General features: G+C 54.9%; 3 protein-coding genes across 4 annotated transcripts; 1 reads left to right on the top strand and 2 right to left on the bottom strand.

The window, feature by feature from the left end:
* The first annotated feature begins 647 nt into the window (after positions 1 to 647).
* On the top strand, positions 648 to 5,048 carry LOC117007838 (cytosolic purine 5'-nucleotidase-like). The gene is made up of 18 exons (XM_033081250.1): positions 648 to 736; positions 1,216 to 1,289; positions 1,376 to 1,493; positions 1,568 to 1,663; positions 1,749 to 1,840; positions 1,931 to 1,988; positions 2,105 to 2,198; positions 2,308 to 2,361; positions 2,468 to 2,551; positions 2,678 to 2,719; positions 2,797 to 2,904; positions 3,042 to 3,108; positions 3,198 to 3,368; positions 3,543 to 3,594; positions 3,686 to 3,746; positions 3,856 to 4,032; positions 4,193 to 4,294; positions 4,396 to 5,048. The coding sequence occupies exons 1-18, from the start codon at positions 648 to 650 to the stop codon at positions 4,441 to 4,443; spliced, it is 1,587 nt and encodes a 528-aa protein (XP_032937141.1). The 3' UTR covers positions 4,444 to 5,048.
* An 897-nt stretch (positions 5,049 to 5,945) lies between these two features.
* Positions 5,946 to 14,320, bottom strand: LOC117007837 (cytoskeleton-associated protein 2-like). Of its 2 annotated transcripts, none has more exons than XM_033081249.1 (8): positions 14,220 to 14,320; positions 12,510 to 12,576; positions 10,209 to 11,293; positions 9,590 to 9,782; positions 7,376 to 7,531; positions 6,956 to 7,019; positions 6,509 to 6,656; positions 5,946 to 6,417 (listed from the first exon to the last, which is right to left on the bottom strand). In XM_033081249.1, the coding sequence occupies exons 1-8, from the start codon at positions 14,225 to 14,227 to the stop codon at positions 6,171 to 6,173; spliced, it is 1,968 nt and encodes a 655-aa protein (XP_032937140.1). In that variant the 5' UTR covers positions 14,228 to 14,320; the 3' UTR covers positions 5,946 to 6,170. The 2 variants fall into 2 exon arrangements, with proteins under 2 accessions (XP_032937140.1, XP_032937139.1); XM_033081248.1 differs by having other exon boundaries at positions 10,209 to 11,317.
* A 1,025-nt stretch (positions 14,321 to 15,345) lies between these two features.
* On the bottom strand, positions 15,346 to 16,591 carry LOC117007783 (interleukin-1 receptor antagonist protein-like). The gene is made up of 6 exons (XM_033081134.1): positions 16,551 to 16,591; positions 16,417 to 16,465; positions 16,149 to 16,335; positions 15,888 to 16,058; positions 15,644 to 15,789; positions 15,346 to 15,558 (listed from the first exon to the last, which is right to left on the bottom strand). Exons 1-6 carry the CDS (start codon positions 16,589 to 16,591, stop codon positions 15,346 to 15,348), a joined length of 807 nt encoding a protein of 268 aa, XP_032937025.1.
* Between the last annotated feature and the right edge of the window lie 1,468 nt (positions 16,592 to 18,059).

Raw genomic sequence — 18,059 nt, forward strand, 5'->3', positions numbered from 1 at the left:
GGCTCGGTCAAGGCCGGTCCTACATCTCCACGTCAGCGGCCCCGGGGTGTTGCAAGAACCTCGGTTGGGGCAGCCGGGAGTGCTGGGGCGGAGGCGGGGGGGAGGTGTTCGGACAGATGCAGATTTCCAGAGGTGCTTTATGTGCTGCGTGGGGCCGCTAACGCAGCCCCGTGGGGCGGGGGTCGCTGCGTTCCACGGGCCGTGGGCGCTCCATCCTGTCTCCATCTCCCCAGGCTGTGAGGCCGGCGCGGATGCGCTCCCATCGGGGCGGCTTTGGGGCGGCGGCGAGGTCAGTCCCTGACCCCGGTTAATGATTTGCCGTCGGGCGCTTTCCGCTGCCACCGGCGCCGCTACGCAAACAGCAGCCCAGGGCTCCGGGCCCGGGGAAGGGGGCGACGACGGGGGCAGCGGGGTGGCACGGCCGAGGAGCACCGTTCAGGGAGGGCGTGGGGAGCACTCCCCGTGTGAGGAGGTGTCCGTACCGCATGGGGGGGATGACTGCCCCATCTGGGGGTCACCGGGGTGCCCCGGTCCGTCCCCCTGTGCTGCCCGAGGCGGGGCCAAGGCCCGGCCGGTGGCCGGGGAGGGGCGGGTCCGCAGGGCCCCGTTAAAGCGGCGGCCGGAGGCGGTGGCTGGAGGCGGTGGCGATGGGCAGCGAGGGACTGCGGGGCCCGGCGGCGGCCCGGGGCCCGGGGCAGGGCGACCCGCGGGCCCTGCGGAGGGACTGCCAGCACCGGTGGGCTGAGGACTGCGGAGGGACTGGCGGGCAACGGGGGCAGCAGGACTTGGGGATGCGGGGCGAGGGCTTGGGGAAGGACAGCTGGGGAGAGCACATGGGGAGGGGAGCAGGACCTGAAGAAAGGGCCCCGGGGTTCAAGTACGGGAGAGATACTTGTATCGAGAAGGGGGAGACGCCCTGGGTGTCATGTAGACATGCCTGGGTGGGGGCAGGTCCAAACAGGGGCTTACTATCCCCCTTACCTGCGCTGCACATCCTCCACCTCCCCTCCCTCCTCCGGCTCCATTTCCAGCTCCCCAGCCCATTTTTCAGCTCCAGTAACTTGCTGTGGGGCCCTGGGCTAGGATGTGCACACAACCCTCCCAGAGCACTGACCAGCGACTGGGATAGGGAAACACGACCCCATCTCTTCTTCTGTGCCACCCCCAGCCCTAAACCTCTCCTCACCCCGTAACTTCCTCCGTGGTCACCCTCAGGATCTTCGTCAACCGGAGCCTGGCGCTGGAGAAGATCAAGTGTTTTGGCTTTGACATGGACTACACCTTGGCCAGTGCGTTTTGGGGGGGCCCTAAGGCAGGGTGGGGTAGTGGTGGGATCCCCCCCAGCCCCTGCCCATATCCCCCTTTCCCCCTGCAGTGTATAAGTCCCCTGACTACGAGGAGCTGGCCTTCACTCTGTTGCTGGAGCACCTTGTCGCCATTGGGTACCCTCCTGAGATCCTTGCCTACAAATATGACCCCACCTTCCCCACCCGGTCAGTTTGTGGAGGGGGTCCCAGAGATGGGAGGGGAAATGAGCCCCGCATCCACTGACAGCTGTGTGGTGCAGGGGACTGGTGTTTGATGCCCTGTACGGGAACCTGCTGAAGGTGGATTCCCATGGGAACCTGCTGGTCTGTGCCCACGGCTTCCGCTTCCTCAAGGGGTGAGTCTGTGAATTCCCCACTGCTGGGGCAGGGGGAAGTTGGGGGTCCCTCAGGGTGGAGTGCAGCTCCATGCTCCCTCCTCAGAGCCGAAATCCTCCACTATTACCCCAACAAGTTCATCCAGAGGGATGACATGAAGCGCTTCCACATCCTCAACACCCTCTTCAACCTCACAGGTGAGTGGGAACTCCTATTGCCCTAGCCCTCCCACCATCCTGGGTTGCTCTCCTGCCCTGTATCCCATCTCACAGCCCCCTCCCCCACAGAGGCCCATCTCTATGCCTGTCTCGTGGACTTTTTCACCAACTGCTCCAGATATGTCAAGTAAGAGGAAGGTGGTGGGTGGGGGCTTGGTATTGGATTGGACAGGGGTTAAATCCTGGGGGGAGCTTCCCTTAGCAGGGCAGCCCCTTCACCGCCTCCCTTCCTGACTGTTGCAGCTGTGACACCGGCTACAAGCATGGGAACCTCTTCATGTCCTTCCGCAGCATGTTTCAGGATGTGCGCGAGGCCATGGACCATGTCCACCTCTCTGTGGGTGCAATGGGCAGGGGGCTGCTCGTGATGGGTGCTGAGAGTGCTGGGGTTTTCCCACACGCACACCCTGGGAGATTTTGGCCAGCTGCACCCATCCCTTCTGCAGGGCTGCCTCAAGGAGAAGACGCTAGAGAACCTGGAAAAATATGTGGTGAAGGATGTGAGTCGTACAGACCCCTGTGGACCCCTCCCTACTCTGGTCCTCGCAGTCAATTCCTTGTGCTCCCCCCACCCATGCTCCCCTCCACTGACTTGCCCCTCACTAGCCCCGTGTGCCACTGCTGCTGAGCCGCATGAAGGAGGTGGGGAAGATCTTCCTGGCCACCAACAGTGACTACACCTACACTGATGTGAGTAGGGGATGTCCGTATCCCCCACCACCAGGCCCAGCCTACCCTGGATGGGGGAGGCAGAGGGGATGTGTTGAACCACAGGTGCCCTGGGGGCAGCAGTGATGATGCCAGATGTCCTTGCAGGCCATCATGTCCTACCTGTTTGACTTCAGCAATGAGGACAAGGTGAATCTGTCCCCATGGGGGGTGCAGGGTGCCCATCAGCACCCTCTTGTTGACCCCCCGCCCCCCGGCATCCACAGGCTGACGTCCCACAGCGCCCCTGGAGGTCCTATTTCGACCTGATTGTGGTGGACACCCGCAAGCCCCTCTTCTTTGCTGAGGGCACTGTCCTGCGCCAAGTCGACACGGTGGGTACCTCTCCCCTGCTGCAAGCCTAGTTGGGGTGGTGGGCATTATTTAGGCACTAAGGTAGATACACAGCTGGTTGGACACCAAGCAGGCACAGATAACAGTGTCCCCATCCTGGGGTCCTCTTGTCCTGCAGGACACGGGGAAGCTGCGCATTGGGACGTACACTGGCCCCCTCCAGCACTGCGCTGTCTACTCCGGTGGTAAGCGCCCAGCTGGGCTCTGTTCTGGGCCCTGTGGGCAGCATAGCGGGGCATGCCCACCCCTCCACCTTGACCCCTGGCTGTCACAGGCTCCTCAGATGTGGTGTGTGACCTCCTGGGTGTGAAGGGCAAAGAGATCCTCTACATGGGGGACCACATCTTTGGGGACATCCTCAAATCCAAGAAGAGGCAGGGCTGGCGCACCTTTCTGGTGGTGCCTGAGCTGGCCCGTGAGCTGCAGGTCTGGACAGAGAAGAGTGGTGAGCAGTGCTGGGTTGGGGACACAGACTTTGCCGTGCAAGGGGAGGTGGCCTGGAACCTCCTACACCCCTCAATGGCAAAACTGCCTCAGTGGGCCATGCCCTGACCCTCTTTGTTGGTCATGGTGGGCAGTGGGTGATGCTCTTGTACTGAGCTGGATGTTGCCCTTGCAGAGCTGTTTGAGGAGCTGCGGAGCCTGGATCTCTTCCTGGCTGAGCTGTACCAGTGAGTCAGTTAGGGTGGGAGACAGGCAGGGGTGGGAGCACCTGTGGGGAACCCTCCACGTGAGCCCTTCACCTGCTCTGTTCCGTTACAGGCACTTAGACAGTGGCAGTAGTGAGCGCCCAGACATCAGCTCCATCAAGCGTCGGATCCAGGTGACACCCAGGGCTGTCATGCACCTCAGCTCACCCCCCTGCCACAACTTCCTCCGTGGGGGCCCCCTAGGGGCCGTTGGGTGCCCTGACTGTCCTGCTTCATCTACAGAAAGTCACACATGAGATGGACATGTGCTATGGGAAGATGGGCAGCCTCTTCCGCTGTGGCTCACGTCAGACACTATTTGCCAACCAGCTGATGCGCTACGCAGACCTCTACGCTGCCTCCTTCATCAACTTCCTCTATTATCCCTTCAGTTACCTCTTCCGGGCACCCCCTGTCCTGGTATGCAGCCCCCAGCCCCTGCTGGTTACCCACTGTGCCTCAGTTTCCCTCCCTGCCTGAGGGGGCCATGAGGCTGATAGAGGTGTTGGGTGGGCACCCAACCCCTCGGCTGGCTGGTGCCAGCCTCTCTCTGCGAGCCTTGTCCACCTCACCCCTGCAGATGGCCCATGAGTCAACAGTGGAGCACTCTCGCCCGGACTCGGGGGACACAGTCACTGCCCTTCCTCCCTGGCTGGCCCAGCATGGTGACCCTGGCCAGCAGGTGGGTGGCAAGGAACAGACGGGCAGAAGGACACAGGCGTCCTGCCACCCCTGATGCCCTAGGAGTCCTATGCCCACTGGGCCCCTTCTGCACTGTCTCAGGTCCCCCAGGACTCGAGTGGGGAGGAGGAAGATGATGGAGAAGCCTGAGCACACCCCCAACTGCTGCCATGCCCGGTGCCAGACCCACAGGAGGGCATTCAGTGGCCCTGGACCACTTGCACTGCCAGATTGAAACCACTCATGGCCAGCTACCATCTCTGGTGGCTACAGAATGGCTGGTAGCCCTGACTCATGGCCCCTGTCACACCTGTCCCTGGGCAGTTGGAACCTTCTCCTGACTGTGCCCAGAGCCAGGAGAGCTCCCCACTGCCAAGCCTGCTAGCTCCTGCCCCTTTAATTCATATTTGCCTGGTGCCCCTTTAACTCATACCTCTCCCAGCAGCTCAATGCCCGCCTGGGGCCATCCAACACCAGGTGAACAGGCAGTGCCACTGCTGCAGTATTACTGGAAGCCCCACTGCAGCAGTTGGGGTCCCAGCAGCTCCTGCCCCTTTAGCCTCTGGGCCTGGCCCTGAGCACTGCAATGCTGGGTTGGAGGGGGTGGGGCTGTGGAGGTGACAGCTGTTCCAGTGGAACCACCCTCACCTGCTGTTCCCCACTTCTTTTACCTACCCTTTTCTATTTATAAAAGCTACTCAAAACTCCTGACACTGGCACTGCAGACATATAAAATTAGCTGTTTTAAAGGAAAACTGCTTTGTCCCTGCGCCTGAGAGGTGGGGGCAAAGGGTAGTCACCAAATCCTTGTCCAGCAGCTGGGACAAGCACAAGCCCCTGGGTAGAAGGTGGTGGCCCTGAGCTATCCCCACCTCTGCAGAAGAGGGGGCCAAGGCCAGCAGTGCTCCACAGAGTGGATCCAGCCCCATGCCAGACCTCTGGCTCACTGCTCCGAAACTTCTGCCAGCATCCATGACTCAGTGGAGATGCTGAACCAAGGCTGGGGCTGGGAGAGAGGAGGTAAAAGAGGGTGATGGGGCCAGGACCACTGCTTGCTGGGGCTGGGTGGATGACAGTAGGGCTCTGTGTGGTCACTGTTCACAGCAGAGAGCACCTGCCAATCCCCTCACCAGCCTCTTGCCTGATGCCTCGTGCTGCTGCCTGCTCCAAGTGCAGGGACAGGAGTAGATGGGGCCTGAGTGCACTTACAGGGCTCATCTGTCCCCAGACCCCAACCATGTCCATCCAGGAGTTGGGGGCCTGGTCTGCTGCACCCCAAGGTCCTCTGCAACCCTTGGTGCTGCTGTCAGTCTCGGGGTCTGCACAGAAGCTGCTGGGGTACTGCAGGTCCCTCAGCCCCTCAGGCAGAGCCATTGCTACCACCTGTGGCTCCAGACACAGGTCTGCATATATGCCTCACAGTAGGGGACATAGAGATGCTGTCCAGGTAGGGCACAAGACAGTTCCAGAGCAAATAGCTCAGGACATTGTTTCCAAACACTGGGAGGTGCCTCGAACATTGCAGTCCAACTGACACCATTCTACAGCAGGAAAACCAGAGTATCATGGCAGAGGAGCTGAGCGCAGTCCTGGGGGACACAGTTCCAGGAGACATAGCTGGTGTCTCCACACCACTCACTAGCCCACACACATCTCACTGCAAATTTTAATATATTTTAAACAGAATTTAGATACTAGAATTTAGATATAAAACAGTTTTTAGATATTTAAAACAGAATTTAAAACAGAATTTAAAACAGAATTTAAAACAGAATTTAAAACAGGCTTGCTCCTCTCTACATCTGAGGCAAGAGCAGTCAGGGGAGTGTGGACCAGGCAGCATGGTGGGCAGGCAGCCTCTCCCTGCTGGGAACCCCTCAGGAGCTCTCAAGGGGATATGAACTCAAACCCTCCAGCTCTGTCACTTCTGGCAAAGCCAGAAGGTTTTTCCGGAAGATGAAGCAAGTCTCCTCCTCAGCATCCAGGATTTCACTGAGGGATGATACCACAGGATCATGGTCCTTCAACATCTCTGGGTAGTGATTCCCAGCCCTCTCAATCCGTAGGGAGCGCCGCACAGGTGTCAGAAATTTCCATTCTGGGCCTTCCAGGAATTCCCTTCCTCTATGGAAAGGACAAGAGCCTTGAGTAAGCCCTGCAGAAGACCACTGGTATGGAGGGTGTGTGCTACCAAGAACAGGAGGTTCAGCCTTACCTGGATACAGGTGTAACCTGTAACTTGACTGAGAGGGGAAGGGAGGTCACAGGCCTCCCCACCAGGCCTGGAGTCGATGCTATGGGCTGCCTCTCACCTGGACAACACCTCCTAGGCTCCCAATGAATGGGTTCCTCCACCTTTTCTCCTGGCAGGAGAGGAAAAGAGCAAACCAGTTGCAGAGAGCAGCTACTGGGGAGGGATTACACCTTGGCACTCTGTACCAGGGCAGGGTGCCTGCCTGCAGAGGCTTGCTGGCCCAGGATCCTCCCTAGCCCAGGCAGAGTAACAGTGTCTCATTTTTCAGATCAGGATTCCAGACTTTGACAGCACTCCTCAGGATGTGAGGTGCTGGGACACACAGTAAAGCACCTTGCTTCCTGGCTGGCAACACCAGGGAGCCCCCACATGCCCATGCTCCAGTCAACCCCTTAACACTCAGGTTACCTTCCAATTTTTGGTCTGCATCCTTCAAAATATTGAGAACAGTTTCCCTGAGCTCCTCGATTGGCTGCAGGAAAAGCAGAACATTGATCAAGGCAGGTCTGGCATGGGAAAGGAGACCAGAGCTCCAGTTGAATAGGAGAAAAGGCTTTTGCTGCACCACAACACCCTATGCTGAGGACAGTAGGAAGAGGCTGCAGGATTCCCCTTTGCCTAGTGGGATCCATCAGCACCCAGCACAGCTGGCCAGGTGCCCACCTTGCATGGGCACATTCTTCAGCATGGAATAGGACTGGCAGCTCTAAAGGACTTTTTCACCAGTGAATAAAGCTGCTTTTGTAATTCTAAAACCTGGCCCCTGGAACTCTAGGAAGCCCTCCAGAGCAGAGGCAGGGACACATGGAGCTGGCATGCCCCACTCACCTCAGCCCCAGCAACGACTGCTTCTCTGTACAGCTGCAACACGTCAAAGGGGCCACTCTGGGCCAGCATCTTTGCTTGGCAGATCCAGAATTTGGCAAATTTCTCTGCCTGGGGCACAAGGGACAGCACCGCTGAGATCTCCTCTGCATGGACACCCTGCAAGGACAAGGGTAAGGGCCTGAAGAAAGATGTCCATGGCATAGACAAGTGTGTGCACTAGGAAGCAGTCTGTGCCTGACCATGGCTCCCAGCACTCTCCAGGAGGAATGCCTCGAAAGTCTGGGTTTGCAAGTCTCCTACATAACCACGGCAGATAAAAGCTGTCCTCTCTCTATCTTCCCCTTGGATAATTGAGTCAAGTATTCCAGAGGGGTGTCAAAGGATAAACTCCAGTGCTGGCATTACTTGGGGCCAGTAAACCCTGGAGCTAGTGGTCAGTGCTCCCAGCAACTGTTGCCCACCAGGGCCATACCTCAGCCTGTGACACCCACCAGGGATCTACCTCGAGCTGGCTTAATCAGCCTGGGCTGCTGCTGCAGACTGCACTGCCCAGTTCCAGGACACTGTCACAAGGGCCATGCTGGCTTTGGCTGGGGTAAAATTAATTTCCTTCTCAATGGTTGGTATGGGGCTGTACTTGGGATTTGAGATAAACACAGCTATGGTAAGATGTAGGAGAATGGATTGCAAGCAACCCTGCCCCTGATGAATTACAGCAGTGCTAATTATCAAAAAAAACCAGCCAAAGAGAATGGGTGTTATAAAAGAGTGGGTTAGCTGGTTGAGGGGAGTCTGCTGGCCATGCTGTGCAAGGGACAGACAGGGTTAGATGGCTGTGGCTGTATAAGGGACAGGATGGAGTTAGCTGGCAAGGTAGAAGAAGACAGAAGGAAGAGGGCAGGAGAGAAGCAACCAATGCTGTGTGGAGCCGCCTGTGGGAAAGGGGAGCTTTTAAGATAATAAAGGACTGATGCTGGTATCATTATTGTCACTGACAACAGCAGAGACACAACTAAGGGTTATTTTCATTATTACTGAGCAGGATTTACACAGGGCCACGGCCTCTTTTACTTTTTGTGCTGCCATACTGGCAAGGAGGCCGGGGAGGTGTGGGAAGCTGAGAAGAGACACAGCCAGGAGAGGTGACTCCAGACAAAGAGATATTCCAGACCCTATACTCAGTATATAAAGTGGGGGGAGCATTTGGAGTGATGGTATTCATCTTCCCAAGTCAATACTGTATGTGATGGGGGCCTGCTCTCCTGGAGGTGGTAGAACACCTGTCTTGTTGTGGGAAGCAGAGAGCTGATGTTCTGCTTCGTTTGTGTGTGCAGCTTTTGGTTTCTCAATGAAACTGTCTTTAGCTCAACCCACTAATTCTTTGTCTTTTACCCTTATGATTCTCTCCTCAGTCCTGCTGGTAGAGTGTAGGTGTGGAAGAAGGGATTACAGGCAACTTTGCCCCCGGTAAGTCACGGTTGTACTAATTGCCAAAGAAGAGGAACAGCCTTGCTCTTAATGGGTCACAGCTGTGACTAATAAAGATAAGTGTGATAAAAGGAGTGGGTTGGCTGGTCAAGGAGGACCCGGTGAAAGACAGCCTTGAGGGAGAAGGAGTGATCCAGAGACACAAAGAACAAAACAAGGAAGAGAGTTACTACTAGCAAAAGATTTTCTGTGAGGGTCTGATGGGCTTGGAGCCTGCAGTCATAATCGAGCTAGGTGAAAGTCTGTGTTGGGAGTCTCCAAGCCATTACTTGCAGTCACAGTACAGCAGGAAATAACCAGCAACCAGTCTACATTTGGACTGTACAGTAGGAGCTTGCTGTAATCAGTCTGGATAGCTAAGCTATAAAGAAGAATAAACTGGGACCCTTTTCAAGTTAAGTGTGTGTCTTGGCTCATTTCTACCCCTAATGAGAGGTCTACTGCAACAGTGGAGGACTGCGTGAGCAGCATGGCTTGGCTGCTGGCTGGGGTTAAACCACAACAGTCTCTTTTGATAGGGTACCTCTCCAATCTCCCAGTTGGCACAGCTCACTGCATGCCTTTGGCCTACTTGTAACTTTATGAGGACTTTTATTTTCCTGTGTTTCACCTCTGGCAACTGAACACTTGTTCCCAACCCCTCTAGCTACTGGGACACAGCCCTCATCCCCTGGTGTGCTCCAGGAGAGGAGAAGCTCATTCAAGCAGCTCCTTTCCCATTCCCACCTCCTCAATGAGCTTCAGGCACTCAGTTAATATGCCATCGATCATCACTTGGCAGTGCTGCTCTGGATTCTCTTGATTCTCTTTTGCTTTGACCTTCCTACAGGATGGTTTCACTGCCTGCTTCTGAAGCTGCGCCATCGGTGGTCGCTTGTATTTCTTGCCTTTGGATGCCAACCACTCCTCCAGCTGTTTCCTGTCCAAAGACCAAAAGATCATAGTTACCACACCCCACCAGACAGTAGCTTGGCAAGAGCTGGCTGGTTTTCCTTAGAATTTCCCTTTAGCAAACTTCAGCTGCTTAAAAAGAATCAGTATATCTGTCTCAGAAGCACACCTGAGTTCTGGACTGGGCAAGGAAAACGCTCTCAAGAGTAAGCCTTGAGAGTGGCCACACACTCTCCTTCCACTTACTGAATCAGTGGGAGAGGAACTCAAGGTGCTATCCAACATCACCCCCAACCCCTTATTTTTCAGGGCATCAACCTCCCAACAAGCTTTCACCAATAAAAGACTTTGGACTCTGTTTTCAGCAGGATGGTGCTGGCTCAAACCCAGCCAAACCCTTTAAACTCTGCTGTTTCCTGGAGACAAGACCCAGGTGGCCCAAGCTGCCACTTACTTACGGTCTGCAGCTGATGGGATCCTTGGAATCCGCCTAGCTTGCATGCCACTTGCCTTCGGCAGTTCTGGCTTAAGCTGCTCTCCCCTCAAACCATCCTCAAGTATGTGAGTTTTGGAGCTGTGCAACCAGCTGCAGGACTGGTTTGGGTGACCTGTCCCTTGGCATGCTGCTGTGTGTCCAGGAAGTACCAGCCTCATGTCCTTCCTGTCCATGTCCTCTTTAACCATGGGCCTTGGCCATGGCAAAGTGACACCTGGGTTCAGGCTGGTTTCCAGGTTTGTGGTACCCTGGGGCTTGCCCAAAGTGGGAGGCTTGGTGGGAGATCTTCTAGCTGGGGGAGGTTGGCCATGGTGCTTAAGACTTCCCCCTGGAGTGCTGCCAGGTTGCCTCAACACAGAAGTTTTTCCCTGGTTTGTCCCAGAGTTCTTAAGTAGCAAATCAGCAGAAGCAGGAAGGAATCCAGAGGGCTGCAATGGCTGAGTTCTGATACTTGTATTTTGAGATATGTTCTTTGATTCTGACAGGCTTTTCCTGAATTTGTCCACAACTGGCTCTTCCTTAGGCTGCTGGTTACTAATTCTGCCTTTTGGACCCAGAACAGGCCTTGATGTTACAGCTGAACTTTGCCTGTGGGCCAAGACTCCTGTCTTCCTGAGACTGTTTGCATCAGATTGGAAAGTTCTGCTTGGCTCCAGGGATGTGGAGGCTCGTGGGTCGAAGTTTTCCTTGTGGCAGACCAGCCTGCCCTGCAGCCCCTTATTCAGAGAGTGAGGTGCTCCAGGAGGAGGGTGGTCACTTCCCACCTGAGCTGCTGCAGCACTGACAGTCTCCTGTGCAGGCTTCTGGTTCCTTTCTGGGTTTAGGTGAGCAGAGCCTGAAGGTGGGAGCCTGCCACTAGCCTGTGTAGAAGCAGGAAGCATCATGATGTTCCCTGGCTGTACCCTTCCTGCTCCCTGGGATGTATTTGAAGGCTTCTTCTGAACAGTATGGCCAGTGTGCTGCACAGATTTGGCTCCAAGCCTGCCATCCTCTTGAGCACCCGCCATCACATTCCCAAAAACACCCTTCTTGCTCCTGTCAACCTGGAAAGACAAAGCAGCCCTCATCTCCAAGGAGAGCACAGCTTGGTTAGACCCTTACAGCTTGCCCAGGGGACAGTCATGTGACAAACCAGCTGTCAACAGAACAACAACACAACACCCACCAGGACATGGGCAAAGGATCAGTCTCCCAAACTGAAGCTCCTAACTAAGCCAAACTCCCTCAAAAAATAGATAGTTGACTCATTGCCAGCAATTCAGCAATCTATGGTATGTCCTCCATTTGGAGTCAGGAACTCACGACCATGACTTGGGGTTTTCAAAGCAAGTTACAGATCTGAATTGCAGCCAGGATGAAAAATTATTATTACTGAAGTACATTCTCCTGTGACCCTATAAGCAGAATCCCGAGTGAGACCCTTTGAGCTCTCTTGGACTGCTGTGGACTGTGACCAGCATTTCTCTCCCAGTGGGGCTTTTCAGAGCCAGCAAACTCTCACGTTTGCTGCCCTTGGAGGAACAACAAAGGATGTCAACAGAGCCTGAGCTGACACCTCCTTTCCCCAAGGCTCAACTCCTTGCCTGTTTAGAAGATACAAAGGCACCAACATGAGTCCTTCACTGAATTTGAGGGGAATTTTTTTACAGATATATACCTTATACAAATGCTTTAGGTCTGTATGTGTGTAAGTATGCTAGAGCAAATGTTACATGAATGTGGCTTTCCTTGGTTCTTAAGAGCTCTAGATTTCAAAGTCAGGCCTGTAAGCAAGTTATTATTGTGCTACAGTAAATTCTATATGAATCCTTCGTTAAATTTTTTAACTTAACAGTACTTAACTTATTCATTAAGTGCTGTTAAAACCTTCAGCCCTAAACTGTTGGTCCAGCCCAGCGCCCAGATTAGCAAGGCAGTCTGCTCTGAATCTTGTGACTCAATGGACCTTCCTTATTCCTTTTTGTTCTTACCCTTCCCTTCCCCTGCCTTCACACAGATAATTTTTGGTTTTGGTTTTAGATTGCTTGATTTGAGACTTTAGCTTGCTTCTTCTCTGTGCACTTTAACCATCCAGTAAGTAGTAGTAGAGCGAAGTTTGACAATGAACTTTGTTGGGCTTTCACTTTTATACTAAACCTGCTTTTACTGATACTTTTGCCAGTGATTCTTTAAGTAACTGTAAAACACTCACTTGTGACAGGGGACCTGTTCTCCTCAGACTCACTTAAAGCATGAAGGACTCAAGAGCTTCCTACTTACATGCTTGAGTTTAGAAACTGGTTCTAAGGGTGCATTCAGGTGATTAGTCCAGTTCCTTAAGCAGGGTCTGTAAAAGTCCAACAGGTTATCAGAAAAGCAGAAAGAGTTAAATACTTAAACCACTGCTGGTTGCCTCAGACACAGGATCTTAGGAATAGCTTTCAGAAATCAAAAACCTGTCAAGAAATACTACCACATTTTTCTTCTTCTTTTATGTGGCAACAGAAAAGCAACACATGCCATTAACATCCAAGATTGTCACAAAACTTCCACGGACAACACAACAAAATGATTCCTGCAGGCAGTGGTCTGGCAGGTAGTGGGTTTGGAGGCTCCCAAACTGCCCTGAGGCCATGCTGCAGATCACAGTGGTGCCTGGAGAATCCTGACCAGAGTTCACTGCAGTGTGGCTGATCCACAAGCCCTGCAGCTGTCCAGGCACCGGCAGCTAAGCAGGAAGGTGGGACACCAGGCCACTGTCAGCTCCCACAGTTCTGTCCTCCCCTCCTCCTCCACACAGAACTGGAACCCTCTGACAGCAGCCAGCTGTGGAGTTTTCCCATCCCTCTGCTCCAGGGTAGCAACTCAGCCCTCTGAGAAGATTGATGCCTGCATAAGTTTTTTTTTCTGTAAGAGAGAGCCTAGAGAGTGAGGGGACCATCCTCTGTTCTGCACAAGTGCTGCTCTATGCCAAAAAGAAAGGTCATGAATCTTCTCTCATTTCTATTATATTAGTGGTGTTTCCCAGAGCCTGGCAACAGGGACTGATGTGGTTTTTGTGCTCTTTGATCCTGCTTCTTTCCACCTTTTCCTGCCAGATGCACAGAAAATGCCCCTTTGTGACATTAACATATTCCAAAAGCAGGTGGAAGCTGCCATTAAAAAACAGTGGTGAGATACCCATCGCCCTTTCCTCGAGATCTGGTTCCAGATCTGAAGTTTTAGCAGCAAGGCTTGTTATGCCAGAGCCAGGAGCTGAGATGAGAAAGTTTTCAGAGAGTCTCACAAACCATGCAGAGGAGACACCATCAGCCATTGGGAAACACCAGCACTCAAGCCATTCCTTTGTGGTGGCTAACAGCAGGCTTGTACAGGCTTCGCAGACTGAATTCTGACTTAACCTGACATAAGCTGTGAGAATGCTACCAACTTTGTGAGAAATGAGACCTGGATTGGCAAGAAACAACGTGTTTCCCTGCAAAAGAATTCTACAGATTAGGACCGTTTCTTGCACCTGTTTCAATAATTGCCAACTGTCTCAGTAGAACGAAAACGATACTTCACAAAAAACTTCCCTGCACATAGACACCTTCCCTGAACTGACCAATTATTATGGAGTAATAGTTTGTCACCGACCAATAGGGGGATAGATCGTAAAACTCTATACAAAGAGATGTACAAAATAAACCTTAGCTTTTTCCGCTTCTTAAAAGCATGCGTCTGACACACGACCCACCAACATAACACTCCCAAATCCTCCCACACTACCTTCTCCCAAACCGCGTCCCTGGGCCCGTTTTGTGGGCACCTCCCGCTGGTTTACACACCTTCACCACACCCAGTCTCCCTCCCAAGGCCTCAGCAGCACCCCAGGCCACCCCTTGCGCCCTCTCCACAGGTCCATCTCTGCCCGCCCCCCGTCCAGCACTCCCACAGAATCGCGGCCTCCCCACAAGGTACCCGCCCCAGCGGGTCCGCAGGTCGCAGCACCTCTGCATCGCAGCGCCTCACAGCCCCGTTCTCTTCCGCCCTCACAGGCCCCCAGGGGGCCCGCACCCCTCAGCACCGCGGAGCCCTCAGCACCGGGGAGCCCTCAGACACAGCCCCGACGCCACCAGCCGCTCCAGCACAGCAACTGACACTCCCAACAACCTCCGCGCCACCTTTATTGGCCACCGCCTTCTTCAAATCGACCAATGGGAAGAGCCAAACGCCGGCTTTTGGCTCCGTGATTGGCTGACGGGGCAGGGGGCGGGGACAATGCGCCGGGGCGGGTGCCTGCAGTGACGGGCGGTGCCGTGTCGTGACAAGCCGTGTCGTGCAACACTGAGCCAGGCCACAGCGTGCTACGGCGCGGTGTGCGATGCCGTGCCGCGTCTGGCCACGCGATGTCCTGCCATGCCACGCAATGTCACGGCACACCATGCTATGCTGCACCATGCTGTGCCACATGATAAGGCACGGTGTGGTGTGAAATTGTACGATATGGTACACCACATCATACTGTGTGACATCATGCCACATCCAGTAATGCCACGCCGCGCTCCTCATTGTCCTGCGGCGCTGTGGCCCACCATGCCACGTCCTGGCCGCAGCTGGGACAGAGGAGACAGCTCCAGGCAACTGCCGGGGCTGCCAGGGATCCACCATGGTACACCCACCCCAGTCACCCCCCAGCTCTGATGTGGGCAGTGGAGACAGAGCAGTGGCGGGTCCTGCACGGGTCAGGGTGATCCCTGGGCTATGGGGTGGCGCCCGAATACCTGCGTTTTCACCCAAAAAGCATCCAAAATAGAAGGATTTTCCCATCCATAATCTCATCCCCCCCATGAGCAATGAGCTGAGCAATGCTGTCCTAGGAAACTTTTTATTTCCACCTCCATACACATACAAGTTAAAAGCAAAAATAAATAAGAGGGCAGCATAATAAATAAGTACCAAAGCAATGGGCAGACACAGTAAATAAATAAATAAGATTGGGATGGCTCGAGCCCATGGGGCCCAGAGCTGCTATTTCACGTGAAATAGATGGGCGGGGGGGTTGTGTCCCAGAGGGTTGTACTTAGTACATACAGCCTGAAAACCGGTGACTGCCGGTTGGGTTGATGCAGCGTCCTCAGCGCCCACTCAGCTCATAGGTAGCAATGTTCACCTGGTCTGGGGTGTTGGTGATGCTGACAGGCTGGCGGGGCTGCAGGGACGTGCAAATGAACCAGCCAGGGAAGGCGGCCGACTCGAAGCGAGTGGTCCGCTGAGCTGGGCTGTCCAGGCGGTAGAAGATGAAGCGGGTCAGCTCCACATTCTCGATATCCCTCCTGATGTCAGCTTCCTATAAATGGGGGGGGAAATGTGGGTCAAGGTGGAGAGGAGCCCCCAGCCCCACAGAGGACAAACTGGTGGGACCCCCTGCTCACCTCCAGCTGCAGCACGGGCTTAGTGTCACTCATCACACACGACATGTAGAGCTGGTAGCCCTTGATACCCAACGCCACCGGCACCCTTCCAGACCCTGGACCGCCCTGCGATGACCGGGGACGGTACAGAGCAATGTCGAGCTTCACTGAAGAGAGAAGGGACAGGTAAATGGGTGGTCATGGGGTGCGGGGGGCCTCCTGGGTTTGGGGACAGGGACATTGGGACGGGAGCAGATGCTCTCACCTTTCCGTCCAGCAGAGGGCCCCTGCAGGTGCAGGGCCACCAGCTGGGTGGGTGACTCCAGTACGAAGCACTTGTGATCAATGTCCAGGATGTCGAAGGACTGGGAGCGAGTGTAGCGGAAAACAGGTGCCCTGGTATAACTGCCCTTGATGCACTGGAAGGAGATGGGCTCTGTGGGGAATGAGACAGTCAGGAGGATGCTGCTCCCAGGTCCAAGAGTATCCTCTGGCTGGGGTGACACCCCTGACATCAACCTCATACCAAAAATATCATTGAAGAAGCTGCCAAGGTCACTATCAACAAACTCGTGTGATGGCTGCTTCAGGAGCTTGGTCACAGCAGCCACCAGGATGGCAGCCTGGCGAAAGGTCCTGGAAACGTGTCCTTTTGTCACTTTCACCTGGATGCCCACCCCCGGTGATGTCACCTCCAGGTCCAGTCGGGGCTTCTGGGGAAAAAAGGGGATGCAGGGTGAGAGCCTGGCTTCCATACAACATGGACTCCACCACTCCCATTGCCCCAGGGTTACCTTCTGTGGGCAGAGACAATTTGGGCCATACAACGTCTCCTCGTTCAGGCTGAAAGGCAAAGGGAAATGGTGAAGTTAGGGTCAGGAATGCAGCAACACATCCCCAGAGTCCTCCCCAGCATGACTGTTCTTACCTGCTGCTCTCCAGCGTGTCCAAATCAGGGACGAATGCCATTGCCGCCACTGACTGCAGAGTCCTGGGCAGAGACTTCACAGCACCTGCAAACTTCTGAGGCACTTGACTGCCTGCTCCTGCCTGTCCTGCCTGCAGTGCTGCTTGGCTGCTCTCTGAGCCCAGCGTCAGCGCAGATGGTTTTCAAGAGCCTCTAGGAGGAAGTGGCATCAGAGTGGGATTTCCAGGTTTTGCAACACCCTGTTTTGCCCAATTATTCTGTTGAGACTGGAGGGCTGGAGGAGCTGGTTGCCCCCAAGCAGTGTAGTGGGGAGGCAGAGCATGGACCAGAGCAGGGGCTGCTCCGGGACCAGAGTATGGGGCAGAGCAGAAGGATGCTCAGGGTTGGGCAGAAAGCAAAGGGGATGTTTGGGGTTGATGTGTGGGGCTTGTGACCGTGTGCCAGCCTCCCATTTGGTTTACCCAGCAGAGATCTGGACTCACTGGACTCACTCAGCGCCAGCTCTGACCCCTAATCCCAGTCTCGGCCCAGCTGTGATGACACCCACTCTTGTCAGGGCCAGGCACTGTGGGTGTCCCGGATGTGGCCGGTGGTGCAAGTGCTGCCACTCCACCATTTCCCCATGGCTTCCTCCTCCACCGCCCAGACCCCTGGTGCCACAGCCGGCTATGTCTCCTCTGTCACCCCTCTTTTCCTCATTGTCCCAACACCAATGGATGCAGAACCCTGCTCTCTACTCAGTTTCTTGTGCCCACTTATGTCTGCTGAGGACATGGCCTTCAGAGACATAGCCTTTAGGGACACTCCTCATTCTCATGTCCATCTGGTGTGCCGGAGATTGCACCATGCTGGGAGGGCCAGGGACGTGCGTGGCCAGGCTTGCGTGGACTTGGGCTGTTGGGGTGTTTTCCTGGCATCCGTTTCACTTCCTGAAAGTGCCTTCCAGCCCTGCACAACTGCTGTGGCCAAGACTGGCACCACCATGACTCACTGCCAGGAAATTGCCAGAAATGCAGAGTTCCCAGAGCACCTCCTGTGCTGGGCGTCTGATGGCTGTCACATGTGGTGGGATATCCCCAAAAGCCTGAGGTACCTCAGGGCAAGGGGTCCTCCACAACACAGTGGAGGTCCCTAGGCCATGGCAGAGGCCTCCAGGCCGTGGTTGGGGTCCTGAAGCCATGATGAGTCACCAAGTCATGATGAGGGTTGTGAGACATTAATCAGTGGGTGGCCACAGGCTATAACACAGGCTGTGAGAGTTCTGTGGCCATGGCGGGAATCCCGGGCCATACCAAGGGCCTGCAGGCCATGGTGAGAGTTCTGTGGCCATGGCAGCAATCCCGGGCCATACCAAGGGCCTGCAGGCCATGGTGAGAGTTCTGTGGCCATGGCAGGAATTCCTGGCCATATCAAGGGCCTGCAGGCCATGGTGAGAGTTCTGTGGCCATGGCGGCAATCCCGGGCCATACCAATGGTCTCCAGGCCATGGTGAGAGTTCTGTGGCCATGG

This window comes from Catharus ustulatus, chromosome 27 (genome assembly GCF_009819885.2).
Source record: "Catharus ustulatus isolate bCatUst1 chromosome 27, bCatUst1.pri.v2, whole genome shotgun sequence".
Lineage (NCBI taxonomy): Eukaryota > Metazoa > Chordata > Aves > Passeriformes > Turdidae > Catharus > Catharus ustulatus.